Genomic DNA, 24,480 nt, shown 5'->3' on the forward strand with positions numbered 1-24,480 from the left:
GAAGGCTCTCCTCAGCACAAGTGCTTCTTCATCCACCACATCTCGCACGAATGGGCATGCCATTGTCAGAGCAGAAAGGAACACACAATTTTGGGCCTTCATATAGGCTAGTGGCCACACCTGGTGCTGGGGGGGTGGGCAAAAGAGGGCGATGCCTTATAACGATGACTTGGTTGTACTGATTGCTGGGAAAATTTAAAAAAAACTTAGAAAGATGCCACCGTCCTGTGTGCTCACAATAAGAGCTCATATGTCATGGCTCACTTGACTTTACGAGAATATACCTAATTTTTATTTTGAGCTGTGTCATCTTCTTGGAGCTGGGGGAGGAAAGAAAAATAATGATTAATACATTTGTGTTACAGTTAGCATACAGTGTACATTGAAGGCATATCTCACCTCCCTCTCAAGTTTTTTTATTTCAAGGTCCAGTTTCCTAATTGTCCTCTTTTTTATTTCGGACTCCAGTGCAAGATTTTCCATCTTTTTCTTCTTGTACTGAATGTCTATGTCTGCCAGTTCTATTTGGCGCCGGAGGTGGTTGCCATACAACTTTCTGATAGCTTGTGAGCTCTGTGAACACAATACAATTAGCGCAGCTGGAATTTGGCAGGATGTGGTGTCCTTTTATTAATACGCACTATGTTGCCAGGCTGGTTTTCCCACTGTATAGCATCTGGGTCCTGTAAAAGAAATTAGATTTTTGGATTTTGATGAGGACTCCTCACCATTGTAGAGTAAATAGTACTTTCACAGTCTTAACATGATACCTCATGCCTTCTGGAATCCAGAGAGATGGTCTCCTCCTCATCATCGTCTCCATCATGTGCTGTTGCTGCTGCACTGGGGCCTTCACCCTATCACATTTAATCGGATTCATATTGAAGCTAGTAGACAAGACATGCCAGGCCTACAGTATGCCTTTGATGGAGTACTCACTGGATCAGCATCGTCTGGTGCTTGTGCTGGTGGCTCTAACAGGAACACAGTGCTGCCAGACACTGCAAGGCAATAGGTAAACCAAAGTCAGACAGTCCAAATTGATTCAATATGAATGTGGTTGTATCCCATGTAGAGATGGAAGGACATACCTTGAATGAAGCGGGTGGCATCTTGGGAGGAACCTATGCTCGTCTCTTTCCCCCCAGGGATCCCCTCTAAGACGGGCCTGCCTTTATTTAGCTCCAAGGCCATGTCCTCTGCTGGGGTAAGGTCAGCCTTTGGTGACCCACCACCCGTGCCTTGTCTGTGGGTATTCTTTTTCACTGCTAAAACAGTACAGACAATGTGTGAGCAGGCACCTTCTGGGTACAATATATGCTTGTGCTTTGTTAAATATTAGTCAGGGACCATACCATTCTGCAGAATGTTCTTGTATTTGATTTTGACCTGCTGCCATGTCCGTTTTGGCCCGTTCATGTTTAATCTACACACACACACACACACACACACACACACACACACATTTAATGGAGTCACACTGCAAAAAATTACTTGGTATTTTTGTCTTGTTTTCAGTAAAAATTTCAAAAAATTTATCATAGCTTTATACAGTGTGATGGAGTTACTTTACACAATTTCACTCATATCTGCAGTGCATTTCAATTAAAAATTTAACCGTTTCATAATTACAGTACAACTGCATTTTTGGAGATGTGAATTAAATATTTGAATTGTAATTGTGATGTTTCAGCGGAGCGGTGAGTGTGTAATTGTGCACTACTTACGCATTCAGGCGGTCTGCAATACTTTGCCACGCTTTTTCTCTTTGCTTTATCACTGTGGCGGTGTTGCCTTTCTTCTTAATTATATCTTTTACCTCCTCGTATGCCTCCATGAGGATTTGTGCTTCCGACGGGGAAAAGTACGCGGCTCTAGTTGCCATGGTAAATCAGTTAATCTGTGATCTGTGGCGGGGTCTATTTGAGTGAGCCGTGAGCGCGCACCTATCCAGGATTGGTTTCACCTGGCTTAATGAATCCGTGTCTGCTCATCCTGGCTTGGTCTTTGTGCAACCAATTAAGCCTGGACGCACATGTTTTGGCTTCATTGAGCTCAGCTGAGTCATTTATCCCGGATGTCTTAATTCTACTTTTGTGCAACAGGCCCCAGGTTAAGTAAAATTAGATACAAAATGCTATCAAAGAGTATAGCCAAAACACCACCTGAGCGAGCCACAACTCTGGTTCGAGCTTCTTCTATGATATAATGGCGGTCCGTGCATGCCGCCACCTACTGTGCTGTAGTGTGTAGTCAATCACGATTTACAACATTTCTAAATACTCCCTCCTAAATCAGTACTTTTGAGTAAATACAAAAGAGCCCTACACATCTATCAAAATGACTGATCTTACATTTGCCCTCACCTCTACCCAGTGGAACATTAATATCAATTATATCTCTTTTCAAAGCTTTTTTGGCTAACTGGTCTACAATTACATTCCCTTCCACACCCGAATGTGCTGGGACCTTGCAGAATCTCACTAATACACCCATTCTCTCAATTCTCCTTAACATTAATATCTCCAATAGTAGGCCACTCCTATTAGATTTACCTGATGATAAACTATTCAACACAGACAGAGAATCTGAGCATACTGTAAGGACCTGACAGAGGCTTGAGTTTACGAATTGACGGTTTATTAACCCAACTTTACACAGGCTACTGTTTGGCCGTAGCCCACGCCAAATAAATGAAAGATAACCCACAAGCCAACCGTGACCTTCTCTTGTGAAGCCCAGACGTAAGAGAGAGAACAAAGGCTAAACCTGGTCTTAACTTCCAATGCTTTCCAATGGAAATAAGACTGGAAATATGACTATCATCTTTTCCATCAGTTTACAGAAGTTAGAGGTCAGTGCTATTGGTCTATAACTATCAGCACATGAAGGGTCCTTGCCAGGCTTTACAAAAGGTAATATTACTGCACGTTTCCAACCAGAAGGTATAACCCCCTCACTCCAAATTGTATTAAATAATCAAAGGAGAACATGTAGGACCTTATCAGGTAGATGCTTAAACATTACATAGCACAACTGACCATGACCTGGGGCTGTTTATCCACAGCCTTTTAAGGTTGAACACATCTCATGTATGGTAAAAACAGCATTTAAAGAAGAGTCAACAGTATCTCTTTTCTTATACACATTAACATGACCATTTAAAATCTCACACCTGCGTTGCTTATATACTTCATCCAAAGTAACCCAACTATGTACCCTAGCAAATGTGTTCCCTAACAAGTCAGCTTTTTCTTTATCAGTTCCGGACATTTTTTGACCCACAACTATAAATGGAATTCGAGTGGACTTGCTTCTTCCAGTCATCTTATTCAACATAGACCATAAATCTATCAGCTCAGTACCCCTGCCTATTGTAAAGCAGAACTGTCTCCGTGCATTTCTCTTGACAGACTTAATGACCCTACATACTAGAGGAAATCAACTAGATTCTCAGGAGTCATATTCCTACGCAACACTCTTTAAGCCCTATTTCTTTCTCGACTTCCTTGGTGCACTCTTCAGTCCACCAAGGAACCACCTTCATTTTCTCACCCACTTCACTCATTGGTACATATACATTCGCAGCACTCAAAATCGGAGGTCACAGAGGCAGCACATACATCAACCAGCCTCTCTAAAGACAACTGTCCAATAGACTTCAGGCAATGATTTCCAAACTTTTCTCAGTCTGCTTCATGAAAGCCCCATCTTCTGAATGGTACCCTATCTGGAATAGTAACATCAAAGTTTATGGTACACCAAATCTGGAAATGATCACGTCTAACAGTAAAATCATTCATTACATTACATTCACACATAGATGCAATAGAGTTAGAAGCTGTTATGAGGTCCAGGCAGGATGTAACCCCTCTAACAACATCAACTCTTGTACCACATCCATCGTTAAGACATACTAATGCTCTTGTTTCCATCATATCTTCCACAATAGTACTATTAGCATCTGTATGTGTGCTTCCCCATAAACTACTATGTGCATTAAAGTCGCTGCACATATCTCTCTAGAGCCCAATTTTCCTGATATTTCATCAAACATCTGTAATGATAGTTGACGACAACGGTTGTAAAAATTGTGTAACTTAATATTACTACCTGCACTGTAGATTTCCACCATCACATATTCATATTCAGATGGGACAGTTACAGTGGGGCAAAAAAGTATTTAGTCAGCCACCAATTGTGCAAGTTCTCCCACTTAAAAAGATGAGAGAGGCCTGTAATTTTCATCATAGGTACACTTCAACTATGACAGACAAAATGAGAAAGAAAAATCCAGAAAATGACATTGTAGGATTTTTTATGAATTTATTTGCAAATTATGGTGGAAAATAAGTATTTGGTCACCTACAAACAAGCAAGATTTCTGGCTCTCACAGACCTGTAACTTCTTCTTTAAGAGGTTCCTCTGTCCTCCACTCGTTACCTGTATTAATGGCACCTGTTTGAACTTGTTATCAGTATAAAAGACACCTGTCCACAACCTCAAACAGTCACACTCTAAACTCCACTATGGCCAAGACCAAAGAGCTGTCAAAGGACACCAGAAACAAAATTGTAGACCTGCACCAGGCTGGGAAGACTGAATCTGCAATAGGTAAGCAGCTTGGTTTGAAGAAATCAACTGTGGGAGCAATTATTAGGAAATGGAAGACATACAAGACTACTGATAATCTCCCTCGATCTGGGGCTCCACGCAAGATCTCACCCCGTGGGGTCAAAATGATCACAAGAACGGTGAGCAAAAATCCCAGAACCACACGGGGGGACCTAGTGAATGACCTGCAGAGAGCTGGGACCAAAGTAACAAAGCCTACCATCAGTAACACACAACACCGCCAGGGACTCAAATCCTGCAGTGCCAGACGTGTCCCCCTGCTTAAGCCAGTACATGTCCAGGCCCGTCTGAAGTTTGCTAGAGAAAATTTGGATGATCCAGAAGAAGATTGGGAGAATGTCATATGAAACCAAAATAGAACTTTTTGGAAACTCAACTTGTCGTTTTTGGAGGACAAAGAATGCTGAGTTGCATCCAAAGAACACCAAAGAATGCTGAGTTGCATCCAAAGAACACGATACCTACTGTGAAGCATGGGGGTGGAAACATCATGCTTTGGGGCTGTTTTTCTGCAAAGGGACCAGGACGACTGATCCGTGTAAAGGAAAGAATGAATGGGGCCATGTATCGTGAGATTTTGAGTGACAACCTCCTTCCATCAGCAAGGGCATTGAAGATGAAACGTGGCTGGGTCTTTCAGCATGACAATGATCCCAAACACACCGCCCGGGCAACGAAGGAGTGGCTTCGTAAGAAGCATTTCAAGGTCCTGGAGTGGCCTAGCCAGTCTCCAGATCTCAACCCCATAGAAAATCTTTGGAGGGAGTTGAAAGTCCGTGTTGCCCAGCAACAGCCCCAAAACATCACTGCTCTAGAGGAGATCTGCATGGAGGAATGGGCCAAAATACCAGCAACAGTGTGTGAAAACCTTGTGAAGACTTACAGAAAACGTTTGACCTCTGTCATTGCCAACAAAGGGTATATAACAAAGTTTGGAGATAAACTTTTGTTATTGACCAAATACTTATTTTCCACCATCATTTGCAAATAAATTCATAAAAAATCCTACAATGTGATTTTCTGGAAATTTTTTTCTCATTTTGTCTGTCATAGTTGAAGTGTACCTATGATGAACATTACAGGCCTCTCTCATCTTTTTAAGTGGGAGAACTTGCACAATTGGTGGCTGACTAAATACTTTTTGGCCCCACTGTATATTACGATATACAAGACCTTCCCTTATGAACGTAGCAGACCCACCATCCTGTTTAGCTGATCTATCAGATCTGATTGAACAATAACCAGGAATAATAAAATCAAGATGTGGTCTAAGCCATGTTTCTTGAACACATATATCACATCAAGTTTGATCTCTAAATCTATTACATATTTCTTAAACTCCTGACAGTTAGCAATAAGGCGTCTGGCATTCCACTGAAGGATAACAAAAATTATAACTCTACTTATCATCATACTGAGACATTCCCCCATTAGTATTATTAGGAGTCAACATATCAACAATCATGGCGATAGTAACATCTGTTACTCTTAAAAACTCTGTTGCTGCTTCCACAATGATCTTCAACTTGGCAGTTATTTTTTCCACAAACACAGTCCGGTTGATAATCTTTCCAATGAAGGCTATAAAGTCAATCTGATTAACTATTAAGGTGTCCTTTGAAACAACACATTTGTGAGAGCAAGATTTCTGAACAGGTCTTGTATCCATGTCTGGACCAACATGAGCAACATTTCCTACAGTAGGTCCACTTATTCCAGGATTATTATTATTACCTAATAGTTCCACCATTCTGCCTTGCAGCCTCTGCATAAGAGACCGTATGAGTGATTTTATATATTTTGGACTCTTTCTGCACCTATTATCTCCATCATTCTGCCTAATAGTTCCACCATTCTGCCTTGCAGCCTCTGCATAAGAGACATTATGAGTGCTTTTATATATTTTGGACTCTTTCTGCACCTGGCATCCACCAAATGCTGCACTGTGTTCCCCCCACAATTACTACATTTAACTTTGACATTGTTCCCACGTTCACCATAATCATGTTCCCCTCCACACTTAGCATATCTTTTCTTTCTTTTGCACAGATCCGCTACATGTCCCATTCTTTGGCATTTAAAACACCTTAATGGAGGTGGGACACTCTCTATCAGTGAAAGCCAGGAAGCCCATCTGTACTTTCTTAGGTACAACCTTCTCAAACATTAATAATACTGACAGACTTTAACTTCTCTTCCCCTCTTTCTTACTGAAAAACCTTTAATTAAGCTTCAACCACTATGCCACCCTCTGCATTTATATAATCTATAGACAGACAGTGGAACCCCAGAAATGACTGTATCCAACCACCATCGCCCGTTTGACGTGTGGTCCAATCGTATTCGCCCTTTGACTTTAGCCACCGCCCCAACTCGAATTTCCAGAAAACAAACGGCGGCCATGACACTTTTCCCGCATCCTATCATTGTTTACATCACACGGAGAGATAGTTACAGAGTAAGTATATTACATAAGCTTGCATGACATCGATTGTAATGTTATTGCTACATCTGTGAAGTTGTAAAAATGGAAAAGCGAATTGTAAACATTATTATACAGTGTGATCTCTGGTGTCAACTACCTATGATGCACGTACAGTAGCATTGGTTTCGGCATCGGTAGCTAACTTTACCGGTTGAATCAGCCACCGCTTTTCTGCATTTTCAATCATATTTTTACAATCGTAGCTATTTTAATGCACACTATCGCTTAAATTCGTGCTTTGATTTATGTTATAAGACGTCTGTGAAGTTGTGAGATCGTGTGCACGTGACGCAGGCTACAGTACAGTACAGTAATGTTATCATGCTACAGTAGTTTATTTTCGGTTCCAGTGTATGACACAGGTATATTGAACATGTATGTGGCCGTATCAGTCATGTATTAGCTAATACATGTATTATGTTAGCTAGTTTAATGCTGTTTGGTAGGCTATTCAATTCCCTTGACATTCTGCAAGCGTGAATACTTTACAGTAAGGGATGATATGCATTGCGTTAGTCTTACTATTTGCCCGTTAGATCTCACATGCATTGAATGCTAAACAACTTTACTACATGTTTTCCATAAATGCAGTGTGTACTTTGCAAAGATGAAAACCCTTCCATGGTGACACTCCCGTCCTGTATCTGTCATATAGGCCTATGCATTCTTTGTCCTATAGCTAGCTAACTAAATCTAGTAGCTGTCACTTACCATTCATGCTGCTGCTTGGCTGTATATTTGCTCTCATGGTGTTGAGAATGATTAATACTGTAGCTGTCACTTATGTATTCTCTGTATGTATTATGTATGAACCCTTGGACGTACAAGTACCACCAGCGCTCGCTCCTGCCTCACGGCCGGCCTGCCCTCTGTGATCTACCCCAGGCTTCTGTCTTTCCCCCGTGGGGTGAAGACTAGCAGAAGAGGGCGATGTCCTTCTTGCCTCAGAAAGTGCTGGGGTGAGTTTTTCTATAATAAATGATACGCTTAGAAATTGTAATTGAATATTTGCTAATATTGGGTTGACTATTAGTAGTTTAACACTCTCCCTCTCTCAACAAGCATCAGCAGGGGTGGATTGGCTGGACGCTGTTGACCAGGAGCAGCATGGGGAGTTCACAATTCAGCACTGACTTGCTTGAGAGACACCAGACCAACGTTGGTCCAGTGTGAACTGGCGGCCAGCAGTGGATTGCCCGACCGCCTTCTTTGCATGTCCACTGTTCCTCTGGATGCCCCTTTGTATGTAGGCATTTACACTGACATGCCCCCAGCCTGGGTGAGGGCGTAATTCATCCCAGACTTGCTTGAGACACCAGACTAACGATGGTCCAGTGTCCAGTGTTGTTTTCCACATTTTGTACAGGTGTGGCATGTGGTGTGAGCTGATGTTCAATGTTCCCCTCCTGTGAAAATGTACAGTTATTTATTTTTGCAGACTTAAATAAAAAAAAGTTTTTTAATTAATTACATTTCCGTCCAGTTTTCGGTCACAAGGCACCTGTCACTAATTTATTAAAAATTTAAAAAGAAGGGGGATACTAGTCAGTTTTACAACTGAATGCATTCAACTGAAATGTGTATTTCACATTTAACCCAACCCCTCTGAATCAGAAAGGTGCAGGGGGCTGCCTTAATTGACATCCATGTGCAGGGAACAGTTGGTGAACTGCCTTGCTCAGGGGCAGAAGAACAGATTTTTACCTTGGGGATTCGATCCAGCAACCTTTCAGTTACTGGCCCAACACTCTAACCACTAGGCTACCTGCCAGTGTTTATCTGACTAGATTAAAAAATATATATAATAATTATGTCTCCCCTTGCATAGATATATTACACTTGTTAACACCATTGGTCAGCTAGGAGAAATTAGAATAGGTAAGGTTGAGTTGAAGATGAGTGCAATATAAACCTAAGAGATGGTGAAAGTTCATTTTCAACAAGGTTGCATAATATTGATTTTCTATATGTAAAAACAGTAAACTCAGTTATCAAGGTTTAAAGGGACCAATATGTCTGAATGTTTGATCACAAATAAATGTGCCACTCCTATCCAGAATATTAGGCTATTTTCTGGTATAGCGTACTATGATTGGTTTACTTCATGTTTGTTTGATTAAAAAAAAGATTTATAAAAGAGACAGAACTATTTAAGTCTTTAGAAAGAATATAGATCAAAAGCTATGGTTGATGCCACTTTTTAATCCATAGACCTACCAGAAGAGGGCATTATTGTATTGTAGAGAGTATATGGCTTGCCTTACCTTCTCAGTGGGAATTATCCTGCTGCATTACAGCCACCTTTTTAAAGTCTACAAATCACCTATACTACACTCTTTACATTCACCATACAGTGCCTTCGTAAAGTATTTTGTTACATTACAACCTTATTCTAAAACGGATGGGGGGGGGGAAAGAATCTTTAGCAATCTACACACAATACCCCATAATGACAAAGCAAAAACAGGTTGTCAGAAATGTTTGCAAATGTATTAAAAATATAAATACCTTAAGTATTCAGACCCTTTGCTATGAGACTCGAAGTTGAGCTCAGGTGCATCCTGTTTCAATTGATCATCCTTGAGATGTTTCTACAACTTGATTGTAGTCCACCTGTGGTAAATTCAATTGATTGGACATGATTTGGAAAGGCACACACCTGTCTATATAAGGTCCCACAGTTGACAGTGCATGTCAGAGCAAAAACCAAGCCATGAGGTCAGAGAAATTGTCCGTAGAGCTCCGAGACAGGATTGTGTCGAGGCACAAATCTGGGGAAGGATACCAAAACATTTCTGCAGTGGTGAAGGTCCCCAAGAGCACAGTGGCCTCCGTCATTCTTAAATGGAAGACGTTTGTAACCACCAAGACTCTTCCTACTGATAGCTGCCTGGCCAAACTGAGCAATTGGGGGAGAAGGGCCTTGGTCAGGGAGCCCGATGGTCACTCTGATAGCTCATGAGTTCCTCTGTGGAGATGGGAGAACCTTCCAGAAAGGTTCCAAATCAGGCCTTTATGATAGAGTGGCCAGACGAAGCCACTCTTCAGTAAAATGCACATGACATCCTGCTTGCAGTTTGCCAAAAGGTACCTAAAGACTATCAGACCATGAGAAACAAGATTCTCTGGTCTAATGTAACCAAGATTGAACTCTTTGGCATGAATGCCAAGCGTCACTTCTGGAGGAAACCTAGTACCATCCCTACGGTGAAGCATGGTGGTGGCAGCATCATGCTGTGGGGATGTTTTTCAGCGGCAGGGACTGGGAGCCTAGTCAGGGTTGAGGGAAAGATGATCAGAGCAAAGTACAGAGAGACCATTGATGAAAACCTGTTCCAGAGTGCTCAGGACCTCAGACTGTGGCGCTGGTTCACCTTCCAACAGGACAACGACCCTAAGCACATAGCCAAGACGACGCAGGAGTGGCTTCGGAACAACTCTCTGAATGTCCTTGAGTGGCCCAGCCAGAGCCCGGCTAGAACCTGATTGAACATCTCTGGAGGGACCTGAAAATAACTGTACAGCAATGCTCCCCATCCAACCTGACAGAGCTTGAGAGGATCTGCAGAGAAGAATGGGAGAAATTTCCCAAATACAGATGTGCCAAGCTTATAGCATCATACCCAAGAAGACTCAAGGCTGTAATCGCTGCCAATGGTGCTTCAACAAGGTACTGAGTAAAGGGTCTGAGTACTTATATAAATGTCATATTTCAGTTTTTAGTAAACATTTCTAAAAACTTGTTTTTTCTTTGTCATTATGTTGTATTGTGTGTAGATTGATGGGTGGGGGTGTAATCAATTTTAGAATTAAGGCTGTAACTTAACAAAATGTGGAAAAAGTCAAGGGGTCTGAATACTTTCCGAAGGCACTTTATATTAATTTGTATGTCATGAATCTTTAAGTATGTTTGCCGTTATGTGCCTCGGTTTTCAGAATTTAAAGGCGCCCACTAGAGGTCAATGCTATGGAAATCCAGAGAGGACATATTAATAAATAAATTCCCTCGTTCTGTTGAGATCATAACTTATTATTTATTTCATGATCACGACATAACAGAAGTTGTTTTGTTGAGATCACGAGATAAACTCTATAAATCGGTGGAGCGGTATTGATAATAGAGTGACGGTATGGCTGAGGCGGCAGAGCTAGTGGTTGAAGTTTCTATTGATTGCTACACTAAGGGATGGTACATTTCATGTTAAGATCAGGCTTTCATTTGTGTTTGGAGCTCATTATCAGTTTATAAATTAGAATGTTGGCAAGCCAAATGTCCCTTACCTTGAGCTAAGAGCTTGTGGGGCATTTAAGCCCTCATGGGGCATTTAAGACCTGAACAATGCCTGACAAGAAGCCCTGTCTCCCAGGCTGTGTGCCACCTCCAAGACCACAGCCTTGGCTAGTCTTCTGCGCGTACGAGCTAGCTACCTAGTTATCTATGCTGGTTGTTAGCTTGCATAATTGATATGTGTATAAATGTAAGGCAAACTTCATGTTTTATGGATAATATTAATATTTACAGAGTGGGAAAAACATTTACAGAGTGGGATCAGAGCTCCATTACTGACAGGCTGATCAGATTGACAGGGTGCTTCATACGTAAAGCTCCTTGCAGGCAGATTAGCAGTCAATGCATTATGTATATGATCTGAGTCTGCTATTGAATCTGATCAGCCTGCCAGGAATAGAGCTCACTTCCTGGATCAGATATGCATCTGCCTATAAAGTACTTTGACAGCTAATCTGCCTGCAGGGGCTTTACCTTTGAAACAGCCTACAAGGCAGCATCCTGACTTATCAGCTACTGGGGCTGAAAGTGAATATGATCAGCTTGTCAGGAATGGAGCTCACCCACTGTAAACATGAATAATCCCTGATGATTATACACATAATTTATGCAAGATACAACTAGGGCTGTGGCGGTCATGACATTTTGTCAGCTGGTAATTGCCATGCAAATGTAAGAAGTGCAGTAATGTTATGGCTAGCCTCAATTAGCCTAGTTAGCTAGCTACTCTCGGTTTGATGTAGTCAAGACACGTACTATGTAATTGGACGTGGGGCTAAATAACCAGCAAGAAGTTAGTCTAGCGCGAGATAACAGTGTTTGCAGTCTCTCCCTCCATGCCTGCTCTGAGGCTCATGGTGCTATGAGCCTCCCATATCTTACTCACACGTTCACATTCACACACACTGCACGGCTTCCACTTCCTAATAGCCTACAGCTGCTCGCTCTTTGCCTCTCTCTGTCACTCCCTTTTTCCATGGGTCCGGTTTAATAAAGAGGCATAACTATTGGCTTTTCTGCTGCTTCCCTCACACGGATCGGACCGGTTGTCCTTTAGGTCCTTTCGGAACCAGCCGCAACTGGGAGACCCATGGGGTGACGTACAATTGGCCCAGCGTCGTCAGGGTTAGGGGAGGGTTTGGCCGGCCAGGATGTCCTTGTCCCATCGCGCTCTAGTGACTCCTGTGGCGGGCTGGGCTCGCTCACAAGACTAGCCAAGTTAGCTGCGTTGTTCCTTGCATGCGATTGGCTGTGGTCTTGGGGGCGCCACGTAGCCTGGGAGATAGGGTTGCCTGTCAGGCATCATTAAGGGCTTAAATTCCCCACGAGCACATTGCGATCAAAGCAGCCACAGGGCTCCTTGATGAGGTGGTTGTCATGCATCTGAACAAATTAATGGATGATGCATGCTACTTTTGATTATCTCTTGAGCTCGACAAAATAACTTTTGTTATGTTGAGATCATGAGATAAAAAATATATAAAGTCATTTTTACATCAGCAGATGTCACTAAATGCTTATACAGAAACTCAGCTTAAAACCCCAAAACAGCAAGCAATGCAGATGTAGAAGCAAGGTGGCTAGGAAAAACTCCCTAGAAAGGCAGGAAAATAGGAAGAAACCTAGAGAGGAACCAGGCTCTGAGGGTGTGCCAGGTGGAAATTATAAGAGAACCATTAAGGTCAGATTGTTCTTCAAGATGTTCAGACATTCATAGATGACAAGCAGGTTCAAATAATAATCACAGTGGTTGTAGAGGGTGCAACAGGGCAGGTTTGGTAGAGAGGGAGGAGAAAGAGAGAGAGATGGAGAGAAAGAGAGAGAGCGAGAGGGGGGAGAGTTAGATAGAGGGTCGAAAACAGCCGGTTCCATAGCCCACAGGCAGAACAGTTGAAACTGGAGCAGCAGCACGATAATGCAGCACGTCTGGTGCACAGGCCAGGGTTCCATAGTCACAGGTAAAACAGCAGAAACTGGACGGGGATGGGGACAGCCAGGAGTTATCAGGCCAGATAGTGCTGAGGCATGGTCCTAGGGTTCTGGTTTTCCAGGAGGGGAAAGAGAGAGGGACAGAGTGAGAGATAGATGGGAGAATTAGAGGGATCATACTTAAATTCACACAGGACACCAGATAAGGCAGCATAATTCCACCAGATAGGACAGACTGACCCTAGACCCCGGCACATAAACTATTACAGCATAGATACTGGAGGCTGGGATGGGGGGTCAGGGGACACTGAGGCCCTGTCCGACGATACCCCTGGACAGGGCCAACCAGGAAAGACATAACGCCACCCACTTTGCCAAACACAGCCCCTACACAGCCCCTACACAGCTCCTACACCCCTAGAGGGATCTCAACAGACCTCCAGCTTACTACCCTGAGACAAGGTTGAGTATATCCCACGACGATCTGCTCCACCGCTCAAACCCAAGGGGGCGCAAAACCTGACAGCAAGATCACGTCCATGACTCAACCCACTCAAGTCGAGTAGAGTGAAAAAAAGAACCTGTCAAGACACGATGCACCCATCCTAAGGACGGCATGGAGGAGCACTAGTAAGCCAGTGACTCAGACCCTGTAATAGGGGAGCCGGCCAGGCAGAAACAGCAAGGGCGGTTCGTCACTCCAGTGCCTTGCTGTTCACCTTCGCACCTCTGAGCCAGACTACACTCTACCATAGGACCTACTGAAGAGATGAGTCTTCAGTAAAGACTTAAAGGTTGAGACTGAGTCTGCGTCTCTCATATAGATAGTCAGAACATTCCATAAAAATTGAGCTCTATATGAGAAAGCCAAATCAGAGAGATGGGTTGGAACAAGTCCATGTAATGCTTTGTAGGTTAGCAGTAAAACCTTGAAATCAGCCCTGGCCTTAACAAGAAGCCAGTGTAGAGAGGCTAGCACTGGAGTAATATGATAACATATTATCATTCCAGCAGCCGTATTTAGCACTAACTGAAGTTTATTTAGTGCTTCATCCGGGTAGCAGGAAAGTAGAGCATTGCAGTGATCTAATCTAGAAGTAACAGGAGCATGGAATAGCTTTTCTGCATAATTTTCAGATTTTTGTAATATTACACTGATGGAAAAAAGCTGCTCTTATCCTTGATAAGTTCGTCAAAAGAGAGATAAGAGGTCCAGAGTAACGCCAAGGTTTTTCACAGTTTTATTTGAGACGACTATACGACCGTCAAGATGAATTGTCAGATCAAACATCAGATCTCTTTGTTTCTTGGGACCTAGAACTAGCATCTCTTTTTTACTACACCGTATTCAAAAGATTAGCCAGCTGGCTAGTCTGGAGCTGTATTTGTCATACGCATATAAGGAAAATTTTGCCCCAGATGTTGTCTTTGTCTTCACCATTTAATATTGTCGCCTAAGTTTTGGTATCTTTTATAAATGTCAATTTATTTGGTTATTCCAAAATTTCTAATCAGCATTTTGTTGAACTTCAAAATAGTAATCAATCAACTTAAGTTAATCAAAAGAAAAACAAACACCCCAAAAAAAATCAAATAACATTTAACAATCATCAGTCTGTCAATTTGTGGTGGACGGTGGTGCATCCGCTGGGAGGACTGTTCTCCGCTGTCAAGTGAGGTAGAGTGAGCAACCTGTTGGGGGAGACAGACGGAACAAACAGGGCCCAGACCCGCCTGGCCACGGTGCACTCAACAAACAGGTGGTAGATGTTTTCAGCTCTCTGCACGTGCTATGTGCCATCTTTACATGAAATACCTAGTGGGGAAGCAACCATGAACAGCCATCCATGAGATGTTTTTCTGTTTGTTTGTGTTGTCGTGGTGATTGAACTTTAACCATACCTGTTGTGTGTATATGGCTGAGCTGACTCTCAGGTGGGAAATGGTGTCCTTGGAGCGGATGTGGGCCATGATGTCCTTGTACATCCAGGATGCCAGCTTCAACCGTGGGCAGACCTAACCTGAACGCAAAATCTTTCCACGTCTTGTACACTGGTGGGGGGTCCCAGCAATAGGGTACAGTGTGGTCGATGGTGCTGAGTCCGAGGGTTCTGAGGATGGGAGTGGCAAAGTACCGTTCAAAGTACCCGGCTTTCCTGTCAGTCTTGTGGATGTTGGTGACCAAGTTGGATAGTCCCTGTGCCTTAATGATGTTAAGGATGTCTGGGACCCCCTTCCCCCCGTTCTCAACTGCTTTGTGCAGGGTGCTGCGCTTGAGTCGCTCCATCTGGCTCCCGCAGACAAAGGTGAGCATCATGCGTTCGATCTTCTTGCTGGTCGCTCTCTCCCGGGAGAAACAACCTGCCTAGGTACAGTAGAATGGGGAGAACGATTGCCTTCAGGACCAGGATCTTACCCGTCATTGTGAGGGACCGTGCGCTCAATTTGCAGAGCTTCTGTTGAACGTGGTGGATGATCTCCTCCCAGCTGACGGAGCCATCTCCATCCCTCTGACCCCAAGCAGCTTTATGGTCTCTGTTTTGACAGGGAAAGAGGTGGTGAGAGTCTCATGCCAGTCCTGTGACAGGTACAGTTCACTCTTAACCCTGTTGATGAGGGCACCAGCGGCTGCATAGTAGTCTTCCACCACCTTTCCATAAAGAGACATGTGTTTTTCTACATCATAATGTACAAAGTGCGACCTTTGGTAGTTTGGCTGCTGGTAGGCTTTGGCGGCAAAGGCAAGTCAGCCTGTGCTCATGGTTCACTTCTCACAGGGTAAGTGAAATGATAGGCTACAATGACTTTGCTCATGGTCCACATCGAAAATGACAGGTAACAACACCCTGAGTGCACCGAACACGAAACACCAATACAAACGTAACAACAGCACAACAAAATAGATCAACAAGTTCCTTGAATTTTCTTTTGCGGGTGCCTGTTCATTATAGGATAGACAGTTGTGGTTTAGCTGCACCAATCAAAGCAGTGAAGGAAGTAGTGAAGCAAGACTTTAGTGGTAAAAACCATTCATCTTGGGGCAACGGGGGGAGCAGTGTTGCAAAATGCAATCATATCACGCAATTATACCATGGTCATATATATTTTTTTTAATACAGACAAGCTAAAAAATGTCCTAAAATTATCACATTTTCTGATAAAAAAGTGGAGGTGCAACTTTGCACCCCGTATTTGAATTTGCTCCATGGCTCAGGTGTACAAGTATGGGCTATGCCGAAAAGCTGTTTAGCTCAGTCGTGACTGGCGAAGAGGAAGAACTTTACAGGTGTTTTTATTTTATTTTCTAAAATCATGCATGTGGGAGGTAATATTAAAATTAAACCCGGCACTGAAAATAAAAGTACACTGAAAAGTATTAGCATGTCATATCGTAGGGGAAACACAGCAGAGCCGCATAAAAAAATCAGAAGTCCCCAATTCGGATTTCCCACTTCAAGCCCAGCTATAAATGGTTTACTCTGGACGTTGTCTTTCAGTTGAAAACATTTATATTTCTGTTCTTGTGGGTTTTAAAGAGGATTAAATAGCATCCACTGGCCCTTGTGAAATGTTCGCCTTGTTTACATGCTAACACTGCGCTCTGAAGTTTTGGTATTACCTTTACAGTGGTTAGGACATGTTTTAACATAAAGTCAGAGAACACTGAAAGCGGTGGGTCAAATTACACACACACAACTAAAAAAGCTGTGAAGCATCACTCAAACATGAGTTTTGGTCTCATTGGTTCCATGTGGCATGTGGATTTTTTTAAGCGCATATAATGTAATGTAGGTAGATCAAAAGATTGTGCGAGAATCTGATGAGAATGGAGAGAATTTTAAACAGTGAAATATTTTAGGTTTAATGTACAACCACTTTTCTATGTTGTAGCCTAAGAGGCTATACAATTTCACACACATACATTGCATTTGGGATGTGTCAGTTTAGTCAATCTGAGGATACATCTAAACTAAATACACTATGAGTATTCCATCCACATCCATACAATGCTAAATTGTTGTTTTCTGAAAATATGAGTAAATGGTATGTCATTTTTCTATCTGAGAGGGAGGAATTTTCTAACATGGTCTCATTAGCTGTGCTATAAGCCAGAGGATGTGGGCGACACACAACAAAGGTCAGAGATGGAGACAGAATGTTCTGCTGGAATTAGCATACTTCACTTTCTACTACTCACCGTCTACTTGTGTGAGGAGTTTTAAAATTGTTGGCTGATGATCAGATGCAGTGTTGCAATACTATGCTGGTAGTGTACGTGCGTGTGTGTGTGTGTGTGTGTGTGTGTGTGTGTGTGTGTGTGTGTGTGTGTGTGTGTGTGTGTGTGTGTGTGTGTGTGTGTGTGTGTGTGTGTGTGTGTGTGTGTGTGTGTGTGTGTGTGTGTGTGTGTGTGTGTGTGTGTGTGTGTGTGTGTGTGTGTACGTTCTCTGGATATAAAGTTTGGAGTGTAGCATAAGGTAACCAGTCCATCCAGTATGCATAATAACAGTCTACACTCAAAGACGATTACTAGAATTTGTTGCAATTTTGGAGTATAGGCTAGACCAATTATGTCCCAAAGATATCTTAAATCTACTGTATGTTTTCTTTAATATTTGTCTGCTGTGCGTAATAGGCTATTCGTCTATGTATTGTATAACGATACAATCCTTATTTTAATTCCGTTTTTGGGGGGCTTGGGCTCATATATAGGCCTCTGCATATGCATATGCGTGTTTTGAATGAATCATCACCTGTCCATCTCATTGTATTTGGCTTTGAAGCAACATCCAACGATCATGTTTTCAACTCAGTTTCAACCTGTTATGGAACATCTTTCTTCAAATGGATCATCACAGTGAGGTGAGTTTTAAAAGCACAATACTGTTTTGATGACAAGTGTTTGATGTGATTTTCGAATGCATTTGCATTGATGTCAGAGAGGTTAGAGAGACAATAGAGCCCCGAGTACCAGGCCATTAGCGACCTGACAGTCGTTCGGGAGTTGGATACTACCAACGCATGTCCAGGGTGCATAAGAAGAGATGACCGTGACTCAGCGGTCACATGGAATTTGACTGCGGTCATGACTCATGACTGCCGGTGTGGCGGTAATACGGTCACCGCGACAGCCCTACCTAAGCCTACACAATTTCACACACACACATTGCATTTGGTGTGTCAGTTTAGTCAATCTGAGGATACATCTAAACCAAATACACTAGTCCATCCACATGCCCACACAATGCTAATTTGTTGTTTTCTGAATGATTTGAGTAAATGGTGTGTAATTTATTTTCTATCTGAGAGGGAGTTATTTTCTAACATTAGCTGTGCTATAAGCCAGAGGACGTGGGCGACACACAGCCAGGTCAGAGATGGAGACGGAACGTTCTGCTGGAATTAGCATGCTTCACTTCCTACTACTTACTGTATACTTGTGAGGGGTTTTAATATTGTTGGCGGATGATTAGATGCAGTGTTGCAATACTATGCTGGTAGTGTGTGTCTGTGTCTGTGCATGTGAGAGAGCTGCCTCTATCTTTGAGTCTTGATCTATGATAAATGTACATACATGTGTATATCACATGCATGTGTTGTTGATTTGCGTATTTATCCTCCTATATTTTCTGATGACTGTTGCAGAAATGAGGTGTCACAGCTACAGTACAGTGAGGCCATCCAGCCAACTACAGCAACACCCCACATGAAATTGGAGGGGAGGCAGACTGAGTGAAAACAAAGAATGACTTGCAAAAGACCAAGACAAAAATCAAACTAATTGCCAAACAGCAGGAGGGAGGATATTTTTCATATTAGCACTTGTTTTAGTACAGAAGGATCCCTCATTCATGACCAGGGCCAGGTCTGCTTTCTTAGCTAAGTGGAAAAATAAATTATTGTTGACGTTTGTATGTGTATGTTTTGCATTGTTTACATTTCCTTAATAAAATCGTACAAAAAAAAGGAAAAATAGATTATTTGCCTTTTAGAGTGAATTGTAGTTACCACCCATGACTGTATTTGTTCGTGACATGGGTATGGTTGTTGAATTTGTTCATTTTTAGTCCTATGGACAGAAAAATAATGTTTATGACAGTACATTACAAAGTCTTACTTTGAGGCTTACAGACTGGCTTACAATGGCTTACAGACTGTCTTGCAAAGTAAAATGTAATTTGCATATACCCTGCCTCTTCCCCGCCCCCATATTCCAGAAGTGAGAAACCTACATAAACATGCGAAGTATAGACCATATATTGTGTTCCCTACAGATTACAGAACATAGCAGAACCTCTCAACTATCCATTCACACCCCAGTCCTATCTACAGATTATGGAACATTTTTGTAGTGATGTGAAACTGAGGCTTTCTGTAGACTTTGGGGCTTTCACCAAATTGTGCTGAAAAACTGTTAATTACTTGGAGCTTTTAACACAATGCACATTAGTGCCAACTGTTGGTCAGCAATGAATAGAAATGTAGAAATGTAGAAATGTATTCCACATTCGGAAAGTATTCCGACCCCTTGACTTTTCCCACATTTTGTTACGTTACAGCCTTATTCTAACATTTATTAAATTTTATTTTTTTCCTCATCAATCTACACACAATACCCCATAATGAGAAAGCAAAAACAGGTGTTTTTTTTAACAAAAAAATAAGTATTTACTCAATACTTTGTTGAAGCACCTTTGGCAGTGATTACAGCCTTGAGTCTTCTTGGGTATGATGTTACAAGCTTGGCACACCTGTATTTGGGGAGTTACTCCCATTCTTCTCTGCAGATCCTCTCAAGCTCTGGCCAAAGAGTTCAATCTTGGTTTCATCAGACCAGAGAATCTTGTTTCTCATTGTCTGAGAGTCCTTTAGGTGCCTTTTTGGCAAACTCCCAGCTGGCTGTCATTTGCCTTTTACTGAGGAATGTCTTCTGTCTAGCCACTCTACCATTAAGGCCTGATTGGTGGAGTGCTGCAGAGATGGTTGTCCTTCTGGAAGGTTCTCACATCTCCACAAAGGAACTCTGGAGATCTGTCAGAGTGACCATCAGGTTCTTGGTATACTCCCTGACCAAGGCCCTTCTCCCCCAATTGATCAGTTTAGCCTGGCAGCCAGCTCTAGGAAGAGTCTTGGTGGTTCCAAACTTCTCCCATTTAAGAATGATGGAGGCCACTGTGTTCTTGGGGACCTTCAATGCTGCAGATATGTTTTGGTGCCCTTCCCCAGATCTGTGTCTTGACACAATCCTGTCTCGGAGCTCTACGGACAATTCCTTCAACCTCATGACTTTTTTGCTCTGACATGCACTGTCAACTGTGGGACCTTATATAGACAGGTGTGTGCCTTTCCAAACCATGTCCAATCAATTGAATTTACCACAGGTGGACTCCAAATCAAGTTATAGAAACATTGCAAGGATGATCAATGGAAAGAGGATGCACCTGAGCTCGACTTTGAGTCTCATAGCAAAGGGTCTGAATACCTATGTAGTGAAGGTATTTCCGTTTTTTATTTTGAATACATTCGCAAACATTTCTAAATACCTGTTTTCACTTTGTCATTGTGGGTCTTAGCATTTTATCAGTTACTGTTATGGGTTCGCACCTTCCACCGTGCTTACTTTTTTGCTGTGAATTCCTTTTTTTGCTGTCAAAAACTATGAATCTATGGCAGTATTTAGGATAGAAGCTTATACTTCACTAAATAAAACAAATTGTTTGAACAACAATGTGCAGAAAGTGTGGTGTCATCAAATATTTTCAAATGAATATGCTTCCACCGGGATTCAAACCTATTTCCTACCATCTGTGAGTGTTCTGGTCCCCGAGACCCTGACCAAAGATTTTTTTTAACTAACCCATGATCGACCACAGCCTGTCGTTTCCAATTGGAACAAATTAGTCATAGTGGACAGAACAAGCAAGGAGGGGGGCAGAGCCCAGCATGAGCTATAACGAGATCTGATTGGCGCGTTCTAGAATGTATTTGCATATTTCCATTAGGGACCTCCTACTCTGTGAAGTGTGCATGTGAAATAACTCAATTCGCCCTTGAACTCCTTCTAAACGGCAATTTAAAAATAAACTTTGGCAAAGGGTAAAATCCACAAAACTAAGTCCACTCTGTTCGTAACAGAACAGAAAGCCCCGGAACCACAGAAAAATCTGTGAAAACCACTTGATCTAACAAGTCTTTGGACGTCATTGATCACATGATAATGTTATGTTGAAACAAGCATCAGTACACTGCATCAGAGCTCCGGTATCATACGTTCGTTCCATCACTCAAATTTTGTCCTGTAGGTTTTCTCAAGGAAAACCCCCCACTGCTATGTCAAAGATAATACATCTAAAGTATTTATAACAAAGTATACTATAGTATTTTTTAATGAGAGAGAGAGAGAGAGAGAGAGAGAGAGTGATCACAGTCACACAAATGTTAAAAACAGAGTCTTTTCATTATTGAAAAAGAAAATCTGTTGTTTGACTAAGCTTACAGCATTTAGAGTTGTGTTGAGTAATAATCTAGGTGAGGGCAGTCATTGTTTGTTCAGTCTGCTTCATAAAACGTAACCAACATTCCCATGTCCACAGGACGAGACCCAGCTTTAACGTGGTGGCAGTAAAGTAACTATAAGGACTACATGTCATCAATACTGTACTTTCTTTTCCACCACAATTTTTCTTTTAGGTAAATACTTTATCAGGACTAGGGAGCAGTATCTAAAACAAGCTCTACGGTATTGAGAAATGCCCACGCTTACTGACAAATGTTTATGATTGATGACACAAATAAAGGGGAAGAAGCAGTGAAGAGAGGAAGGGGACTTTCATGTAAGTCATTTTACAGAAAAAGGTGTGTGTGTGAACTATGATATTATTCATACTCAACCAATGAAATAGGTAAATATTGTACACTGAGTGCACAAAACATTAGGAACACCTTCCTAATATTGAGTTGCACCCCCTTTAGCCCTCAGAACAGCCTCAATTAGTTGGGGCTTGGACTTCAAGGTGTCGAAAGCGTTCCATAGGGATGTTGGTCCATGTTGATTTCAATGCTTTCCACAGTTGTGTCAAGTTAGCTGGATGTCCTTTGGGTGGTGATTCTTGATACACACAGGAAACTGTTGAGTGTGAAAAACCCAGCAGTGTTGCAGTTCTTGACACAATCAAACCGGTGTGCCTGGCATCTACTACCATACCCTCGTTCAAAGGCTTTAGTCTTGCCCGTTCAAAGGCTTTTGTCTTGCCCATTCACCCTCTCAATGGCGTTTGTACACGTCTCAATTGTCCCAAGGCTTAAAAATCCTTCTTTAACCTGTCTTCTCCCCTTCATCTACATTGGTTGAAGTGGATTTAACAGATGACATGTATCATAGCTTTCACCTGGATTCACCTGGTCAGTCTATGTCATGGAAAGACACAGATGGCCCTGTTCCTGCTTTCACTGGAACAGGCCCAGATCCACGCCTTTTGCGTGAAGAAAAGACGGCAGAAAAGGGGATGCAGATCGGGGATCCTTCGAGGAAGCAGGAGGCGAGCGAGTAAACTCCCAATGCTTTCCATTCTCCTTGCTAACGTGCATAAAATTGATGACCAATAAAATTGATGGCCAAGATTAATAAAATTGATGATTAAGATTATCCTACCAACTGGACATTAAAAACTGTAACATCTTATGTTTCACTGAGACGTGGCTGAACGAAGAAACGGACAATATAGAGCTGGTGGGATTTTCCATGCACCGGCAGAACAGAGACGCTACCACTGGTAAGATCTCGAGGTATTGAGTACCTTATGATAAGTTGTCGACCACACGATCTACCAAGAGAGTTCTCATCTGTACTATTCGTAGCTGTCTATTTACCACCACAAAGCGAAGCTGGCACTAAGACTGCTCTCAACCAACTCTATAAGGCCATAAGCAAAGAAGAAAATGCTCACCCAGAAGCGGCGCTCCTAGTGGCCGGGGACTTTAATGCAGGCTAAATAAATCAGTTATACCAAATTTTTACCAGCATGTCACATGTGCAACAAGGGAAAAAAAATCCTAGACCACCTTTACTCCACACACAGAGATGCATACAAAGCTCTCCCCCGCCCTCCATTTGGCAAATCTGACCACAATTCTATCCTCCTGATTCCTACTTACAAGCAAAAACTAAAGCAGGAAGTACCAGTGACTCACTCAATACAGAAGTGGTCAGATGACGCGGATGCTACACTACAGGACTGTTTTGGAATATGTTCCGGGATTAATCCAATGGCATTGAGGAATGCACCACCTCAGTCATCGGCTTCATCAATAAGTGCATCGATGACGTCGTCCCCACAGTGACTGTACGTACATATCCCAACCAGAAGCCATGGATTACAGGCAACATCCGCATTGAGCTAAAGGCTAGAGCTGCCGCTTTCAAGGAGCAGGAGACTAATACGGACGTTTAAAAGAAATCCCACTATGTCCTCTGACAAACCATAAAACAAGCAAAGCGTCAAAACAGGATTAAGGTTGAATCCTACTACACCGGCTCTGACGCTCGTCAGATGTGGCAGGGCTTGAAAACTATTACGGACTACAAAGGGAAACCCAGACGCGAGCTGCCCAATAACGCGAGCCTACCAGACGAGCTAAATGCCTTTTATGCTCGCTTCGAGGCAAGCAACAATGAAGCATGTACGAGAGCACCAGCCGTTCTGGATGACTGTGTGATAACGCTCTTGGTAGCCGATGTGAACAAAACCTTTAAACAGGTCAACATTCACAAAGCTGCTGGGCCAGACGGATTACCAGGACGTGTACTCAAAGCATGCACGGACCAACTGTCAAGTGTCTTCACTGACATTTTCAACCTCTCCCTGACCGAGTCTGTAATACCTACATGTTTCAAGCAGACCACCATAGTCCCTGTGCCCAAGGAAGCGAAGGTAACCTGCCTAACTGATTACCTCCCTGTGGCACTCACGTCGGTAGCCATGCTTTGAAAGGCTGGTCATGGCTCACATCAACAGCATCCTCCCAGACACCCTAGACCCACTCCAATTCGCATACCACCCCAACAGTTCCACAGATGACGCAATCTCTCTTGCACTCCACACTGCCCTTTCCCACCTGGACAAAAGGAACACCTATGTGAGAATT

General features: G+C 42.6%; 1 protein-coding gene and 1 long non-coding RNA gene across 2 annotated transcripts in view; one reads left to right on the forward strand and one right to left on the reverse strand.

The window, feature by feature from the left end:
* Positions 1–7,970, reverse strand: part of LOC139552049 (torsin-1B-like) — a 27,489-nt gene extending 19,519 nt beyond the window's left edge. The window contains exon 1 of the mRNA XM_071363410.1: positions 7,833–7,970. Within this exon, the coding sequence (XP_071219511.1) occupies positions 7,833–7,869 (37 nt within the window). The 5' untranslated portion in view covers positions 7,870–7,970. The remainder of the gene's footprint in view (positions 1–7,832) is intronic.
* Positions 6,926–8,588, forward strand: LOC139552054 (uncharacterized). The gene is made up of 3 exons (XR_011670376.1): positions 6,926–7,094; positions 7,950–8,080; positions 8,184–8,588. It is a non-coding gene; the product is annotated as an uncharacterized lncRNA (long non-coding RNA).
* Positions 8,589–24,480: the final 15,892 nt, after the last annotated feature.

The sequence above is a fragment of the Salvelinus alpinus genome, chromosome 24, assembly GCF_045679555.1.
Source record: "Salvelinus alpinus chromosome 24, SLU_Salpinus.1, whole genome shotgun sequence".
NCBI classification, from domain to species: Eukaryota; Metazoa; Chordata; class Actinopteri; order Salmoniformes; family Salmonidae; genus Salvelinus; species Salvelinus alpinus.